General features: G+C 40.7%; 1 protein-coding gene across 1 annotated transcript; it reads left to right on the top strand.

Annotated features, from left to right (window-relative positions):
* The first annotated feature begins 1,159 nt into the window (after window positions 1-1,159).
* Window positions 1,160-2,105, top strand: LOC147617563 (photosystem I reaction center subunit II, chloroplastic-like). The gene has a single exon (XM_086775842.1). The coding sequence runs from the start codon at window positions 1,366-1,368 to the stop codon at window positions 1,963-1,965; it is 600 nt and encodes a 199-aa protein (XP_086631968.1). The 5' UTR covers window positions 1,160-1,365; the 3' UTR covers window positions 1,966-2,105.
* Window positions 2,106-7,815: the final 5,710 nt, after the last annotated feature.

The following is a 7,815-nucleotide window of genomic DNA, read 5'->3' as shown; positions in this document are numbered from 1 at the left end:
GAAAGATGTCATGGAGGCTCTCACCTGCAGCCAAATAGTCCCCCAAGGAAAGAGGACCAAAATCCAAAAGGGGGGAAAGAACAAAAAGGGAGGATTACCAAAACACGATCGGAATTCGAAAAGGCAACTGGAGGGCAAGAAAGGAATGAGGTTGAACCGGAAGGTGGCAAGCGTTATCTAAGAAATGGAGAAACTCCAAACAAGAAATGTAGAACTGATGCATGAGCTAAAAGTTTGGAAAAAGAAGTTCACAAATTTGAAAATGGAAAAGAAGGCATTGATACTATAGGAACCACTAGTAGAGAGCAGAAAGGAAATAGTGTTATGAACCAGCACATCCATGGATAATATATCGAGCTTAGGGAGCTTGTGTTGTGGCTACCACCAAGCAGCTTAAAGAGAAAGTGAATGATGAATCTACACTCAAGGTGCAAGTGGAGGAGCTGAAAGGGCTACTTCAAGAGTTCAAAGAACAGTAGAAGTAGGATGGAAAAATGATACAAACACTAAAGAAGGAGCTACAAGCAAGCACTTAGGCTTATCTCCCACTGTGTGTAGATCGATGGTTAGGGGTTTAAAGTCCAATGCGGAGGTCATGGATTTAAGCCGCCCTACTCACTATAACCCAGTGTAACATGATGAATAAAGGGCTAAGCTCTTGCTCTCATTGGGTTAATGTACCCGAAAAAAATCTCTCTAGGAAAATTCCCCTACGGCAAGAGTAACAAGAGGCTGAAAATTTTGTACATTTATTTTGAACCCATGCCCATTCTTACAAAAATACATGCTAAAGACATTTAAGCATTACTAATTCTAAACTTAGTTACTCGACTTAATTATTATCATTCTTACTTTTAGAGATATATTTATTTAATATAATTGAGCGTCAACATTTTGGTTGAGTTATTGAATGAAGAAATAAGGAAAGGAACTCACATATAGGTGCAAACTTAGCACCACCTAACTACAAATGCTAAGGGGGGGGAGTAGCCCAGTGGTGGTAAAGCTTCGGCTTTGAAACATGGGCGTGCGGGTTCAATACTGGAGAGCCCCCACCCCTTCCCTAGACCATAAGATGTGGGGTTTAAATTTCATTCTCACAATAACCCCAAAAAACAAAACTACAAATGTCAAAACCTCACTTAGAAAATGAAGGAGCGCCCATCACTTGCCCGCCCGGAAGAGATGAGTGTGAAACACGATCGGTACGGGAGGCCGAACCATGAAATATCTTGTTGTGTGGTGTCTAGTTCATTGGGTGGATAGGAGAACCTTATCGCCTGTGCCCTCCGCGCGCTCGTCTCTTCTGAGCTGCAATATCAATTCTTGTCTAACTTACACACAGTTTTCCTAGTACCGACGAACATGGCTACCTCAACCACAGCTCTCTCTTCCTCTGCTGCGGCAGCAGCAGTCACTCCTTCGTCTCTGGCATGGCGTCAATGCTCCTCCCTGGGCCACATTGTGAAGCTGCCCACCCAGCTCTGCTCCAGATCTCGCCTCACAATGACAGCGGCCACCGAGGCCCCGGCGGGTTTCACACCTCCGCAGCTGAAGCCGGACACGCCGTCACCAATCTTCGGGGGCAGCACGGGCGGCCTGCTGCGCAAGGCGCAGGTGGAGGAGTTCTACGTGATCACGTGGGAGTCGTCCAAGGAGCAGATCTTCGAGCTGCCCACGGGCGGGGCGGCCATCATGCGGGCGGGGCCCAATCTGCTGAAGCTTGCGAGGAAGGAGCAGTGCCTGGCGCTGGGCACCAAGCTGAGGTCCAAGTTCAAGATCAACTACCAGTTCTACCGTGTGTTTCCCAATGGGGAGGTGCAGTACCTTCATCCCAAGGACGGTGTTTACCCGGAGAAGGTCAACGACGGTAGGAAAGGTGTCGGAGTGAACCTCCGTTCCATCGGAAAGAACGTTAACCCTATCGCCGTTAAGTTTACTGGCAAGTCTGCCTTTGAATTGTAAGAAGATGTTTAATTATTTGCCTTGAGCTGGTGAAGTTTTATTTATTACGTTTGTTTGATCGTCGTAAAGCATCATTTTTAACTAATGTCAATTTTTGCTCCAAGAGTTGGACAAAATAGTGAATGGTACTGTGAAAGCAACTATGTATTTGCTAATTTACCTTGTGAAAGGCATATAGTCCAGTACTCTTGAATCTAATAGTGTCGGCAACATTGAGGGTGTGAATGAATTGAAGGTAGTATCTACAGACATAGTGTTCACCTAATGTTCCTAGTCTACCTTGTTCTTCAGAGTCATATGGTCCAAGGTTATTTTGTGATGTAACAATTAGCTACTCTGGGAAAAATTAAGGTGAATTGGTAGAGGAATTAGTCCACCACTTTTTAAAGGATGCTCTAGAAATCTACGAGAGAGAATAGGGGAGAAGGTGAACAATCTTTGGGATCTTAGTGAAATCATTTTTGACTCTTAATGAAATGGATCTAGCCTATATAAAAGCCTCTCTTCAATGAATAAAAATATCAATTCATTCATCTTTAAAACTCGCGTATTTTCTAATAACATTTTTATCATGTGATTAGTCTTAATTTCTAGCCTATATATGAGCAGCCTATATATGAGCCTCTCTATTTTCAGTGTATTTTCTAATAATACCATTTCTATCATGTGATGAGTCTTAATTTCTAAAAAATTCGTGTATTTTCTAATACCATTTTTGTCATGTGATTAGTCTTAATTTTCATTGCTTAGCACTTTGCTTAATGCAAAGCAAGAAAAATTAATATGTATCATGTGATTAGTCTTTATTCTTCTTGCTTAGCACTTTGCGTAGTGCTAGTAATGTGTTGTCCAAGCTTTGATTGTCCATAGCATTAAGTTAATGTAGCTACACCATCAAATTGATCATTCTAACATAGCATTAGAGCTAGGTTGGTGTAATCCCTAACTTTCACATTAGCACTAATCATTAATAGTATACTAATTATTTAGTCTTTTTTTCCCTCTTTACCACCTTCATTGAATCAGCTCAAATACATAGCTTAGAGCTCTCTTATTGCACAATGAACCACAACCCAAAAAATTGGTAAAACTTAGCCATTCGACTAGGCAAAAAGGAACCAAAAGTTAGCAAGAAAAGACAAAGAAGTCAAAGCTAGGATGAAAACTTTAGCAAAGGGAGAAGAGGAAGGAAATTCAAGGCGTATCGAGCATTTTCATAATTAAAAACATAGGAGAGAGATTCACTTGAAGTGACAAGGCGAAGCGATCCAGGACATGCTAACACCAAGGTGGATCTAGTTGACCTGGGGATCAACCCAAATCGGTGTATTTAGGTAAAGACCTCTCACTAGATGAAGAGGAAGATCGCATTAAGATCTTTTTAAGGAATATCGAGATGTAAGGTCCCCGCCCCAGCTGGCTCAAGGGGATCCTTTTGATAGGCAGTTAAGTCCCCTTTGGCTTCGATTAACGACACCTCCATCTCTTGGAAATACGAGGATAGGAGCAAACGAAGGGACCTAACTCTATCTCGTAGGGGGGAAAATGTAATTATTCTAATAGGAATCTACCCTCCGACCAAACGGCACTCAATGTGCGTGATCGAGGATGGAACAAGTTTACACTTGGTTCATGGAAGCTAACGCCTTTTCCCTCTTTTCATTATGAGACACATCCACTAGCTCGTTCTTCTAAAATGGACTTGTTTCGGCATTATTCTATTATGGATTGTAAATAATAATTATGTTGGAAAGTTACTTGACTCATTGGGTCCACCCATCCATAGGATGATGCCATCGAGGCATCCATCCACCCATGCACGAGCCATGCATCCAATCATTTTTGCTATTTAATTAGGTCCTACCACACTGTATAACATATAAAACCATGTTCCTTAATTAGGGATCTTACACAATGTTCCTTAAAACAGCCTTTGAGAACAATATTTACATCAAACAGTTTCTATAACAAAATGTTCACAAAAGAGATCATGAAATCGGTTCAATAGTCAATTTCAAGCTTCCATATCCATGTCCATAGACATATCCAAACTAATACCAATCCACCGATGATCTAGAATTTAGCCTTCCAGCCTAAACCAGCTGGGTATACCTCACGGACCATACTCCCCTATCATCGACGAGTCGGCAAGGTCCAAGCTGGCCTATCACCCCCTTAGCTCCTGTTGCTTGTAACAAATCCTTGCGCTCCTCATGAGGTGGGCTAATTCATCGCACTAGCCTGGCCTCGCAGAACTAGGCAGCATCATAATCACATGTCCACCCTCAGCGGAGTGGAAATCCAATTCCCAGTGGCATACAAGAGGATTGCCTTGGGCCAACTCCCGGGCCTGCTACTACCTCCGCCTATGACTATGCAAGCCTAGAGCGGAGTTAGGGAAGTAGAGGAGAAGATGTACCTACAGATTAGCAATAAAACCAACAAACATATCCATAGCAATGAAACCAGCAAACATATCCATAAAAATCAAGAAAAAATCTTTTCGTTTCAATAATTCATTATACTATCTCTATAATACTTTTTATCTTAATTAAACTTTAACTATTAAATCAATTAAATAGATCACTACTAGCAATTAATCGAGAAGCCGGGGCCATACCTCAACCCCAAGATTGATATATAATTGAAAAACTAAAAAAATATATATGCCTTAGATAAATTATGTAAAAATTTATCGTTTATCATTGCCTTTGCTCATTAACAAGAGCTTCAAAACTTGAAATAGGAGAATGAAGAGTCTCCTAATACCTTCTTGTAGAAATGGAATTATCCCACCATCCTCGAGCTTAATGTCTTCTCACTCGTACTCTGACTCTTCTCTCTTTGAAGGACTATGGCAAAGTAGCCTTCTCTCTCATAGGGCTACAGCATACTATTCTTCCTTTAAAAGAAAACTATGGAGTTGTGGTCTCTTCCTCCGAAAGACCATAGCAATCTAGCCTTCTATTCTAAGATATTAGATAAGAATGAAGGGATATATACATCTCAAGGTATAGAATTACCTTGAGGCTACTTGCTGCTTACAGTTTTCATGTGTAGAGACCCCAACAGAATCAAAAAATTGTTTTGGTCATAACTCTCTGATAAAAACTCAGAATATGGTCATATAACCAGTCAAAAGAACTGGAAGGCATCTGGTCTACAAGCCATTGTAAGTAGAATATGCAAAAATGTCTGTATATAGCCGCAAAAGCACCATCTTTAGAAACGCATTGCTTTTCCATATTTTTAGTATGCATGGATTCTATATATGTAAAAGTACTCTAAATATGACCTCCTATCACCTAAATTCGAAATTCTTTTTTTGGAGACATTTATCTCTTAATAGATTTATTCTTATCTTCTTATTTCTTTTCAGATTTTTGGAACTAATATCTTTACTCTATCACTTTCTTAACGTTTCTAGCCATATAGTCTCTCTCAAAGTGCACTCTCTTTCTTCTTGAAACGTATATTAAAAGAAAATCATTACATGGCTTGGGAGAGATATCACATTCTCCCCCACTTAAAAGATTCAAGATGTCCTCATCTCGAGGTAATCTCTAAGTAAATCCTTCTCTCAAGTGGTGTCCCCACTGGGTAGAAATCTTCTTTTATCTAAATATTGTTCCTAAGAGTCTCTTATTTCATTTGTCTAGCTCATTTTGTTGAGCTCCCAAAATGTCTTCATTATTCTAAAATTAATTGGCCTTATTATCCTAAGGTCATGCATCCATATACACTCTCATATGATATGAACCCATTCTTTATTATCCCTAATTCTACCTTACGAATTCCTTATTCCATATCCCCATGTAATATAGTACTTCATGAATTGTCATGGAAAAATGTAAGGGGATCAATCCCTTATTCCATATCCCCATGTAATATAGTACTTCATGAATTGTCATGGAAAAATGTAAGGGGATCAATCCTTTATGGAACACATTTCAACTACACCTTTCAAGAAGGCTCAGTGTTATGAAGTGTATTCTCATAGTTTTTATTGTTTTTATTGGTTGGGCTCCATGAAGAACTTCTTTAATGCCATTATCTAAGATTTCTTGGCGAGAAACTTTCTCTTGCCTAAAAAATATTTAAGAAGTAGCTCAGACTCAAACTTTGTTTCTTAAGGAAAGGTCTTTACTTAGTTTGCCTATATAAACTTCATGATATTTCCTATATGATATAATAAGTACAACACTTAACATGGTTAACTACAGGGACACTCTCCATCCATTGATAAGTCTATTCATTTAAATCAACTCCTCCATAAAATCTGACCTCATATATTATAGGAAGAGTAATACTCTACTTAGATTGCTCTCTGTTGGAATTAGGGTTGCAGGAATGCATACACAACTTCAAGAAGATGAGGAAGCTTGAGCACAACACAGTAGTGTATTATGAGTGCCAAAAATGAAAGATAACAAGCCCTAGAAGATAATGGGCGTATATACAATGCACGGGGGAAAAAACCTCCTAGTGAGGGAAAAAGTGCCCCGGCGGTCCTAAGTGTGTTCACACACATCACTACTATAATATGGTAACAAATCCCCCCTGGAGTGATGCGGTGAACAAGAGCTAGCACTCATGTATAGGGAAGTGTCTAGCTATGTGGACGAATCCACAAAAGGGAGTAAGCCCAAAGCTTTGCGAAAAGCTTCGAACTTCTCACGAGGCAGAGCCTTTGTGAAAAGGTCTGCAAGGTTATCCTGTGTTGGCACATAAGCCAAACTGATCTCTCCTGCAGAGAGTCTCTCCCTGACATAATGGTAGTGCACCTCAATGTGCTTCGTACGAGCATGGAACACTGGGTTCCGCGCAACTGCCAATGCGCTCTGACTGTCAGTGAAGATGGTGGTGGCAGATGGCTGCCCAACACCCAAATCAGCCATAAGGCGTCTGAGCCACACACACTCAACCGTAGCTGTGAAAGCTGCCCTGTACTCAGCTTCACAACTAGAAGTGGCCACAGTAGGCTGCTTCTTGCTCAACCATGATATGCATGAGCTTCCAAGCATGAAGCAAAAACCACTCGTGGACACGCGTGTGTCATAACAACCAGCCCAGTCAGAATCTGAAAAAACATGTAAATCTGGCGGCAATGATCCCCCCTTGGGATAAAACAACCCAAGATGCCGAGTACCACTCAAATAGCGAAAGATACGCTTCACTGCCTGCCAATGCTTAATGCCTGGGCTATGCATAAATCTGCTCACCTGTGAGACTGCAAACTGAATGTCGGGCCTCGTAATGCATACATAAATGAGGCAACCAACAGCTGTCTGATAGAGTGTGACATCAAAGTGATCTCCAGCATCATGAAGACTCAACTTCAAACCTGTCTCCATTGGAGTAGCAATAGGCTTGCAGTCTTCAAGGCCAAATCTCCGCAACAATGTTTCAATATACTTTGTCTGACACAAAGCAATACCTCCATCACACTGCTTAAATTGTATCCCCAAATAATGATGCAAATGCCCCAAATCTGACATCTCAAAAGAGGCATTCAAATCATCCTTAAAATCAGCAATATGACTCTCATTTGGTCCTGTGAGAGCAGTATGTCATCGACATAGAGAGCAATGATTAGATGTACACCATCCACACGTTTAACATACAAAGTGCTTTCTGTTGGACTATTCTGAAACCCATGTGCAGTCAAATATGCATGTATTTTTTCATACCAAGCTCGTGGAGCTTGCTTTAAACCATATAAAGCCTTTTTTAACCTGCACACTTTGTTTTCCTGCCCTCTTTGAACAAAACCACGAGGCTGCGATACATACACCTCCTCATGCAAATCTCCATTTAAGAACGCAGTCTTTATGTCCAGCTGATGTACAT

The sequence above is a fragment of the Cibotium barometz genome, chromosome 36 (genome assembly GCF_041138505.1).
Source record: "Cibotium barometz isolate CiBa-2024 chromosome 36, ASM4113850v1, whole genome shotgun sequence".
NCBI lineage: Eukaryota > Viridiplantae > Streptophyta > Polypodiopsida > Cyatheales > Cibotiaceae > Cibotium > Cibotium barometz.
The sequence above is the reverse complement of the archived record's forward strand: the minus strand, read 5'-3'. Positions and strand labels throughout refer to the sequence as shown.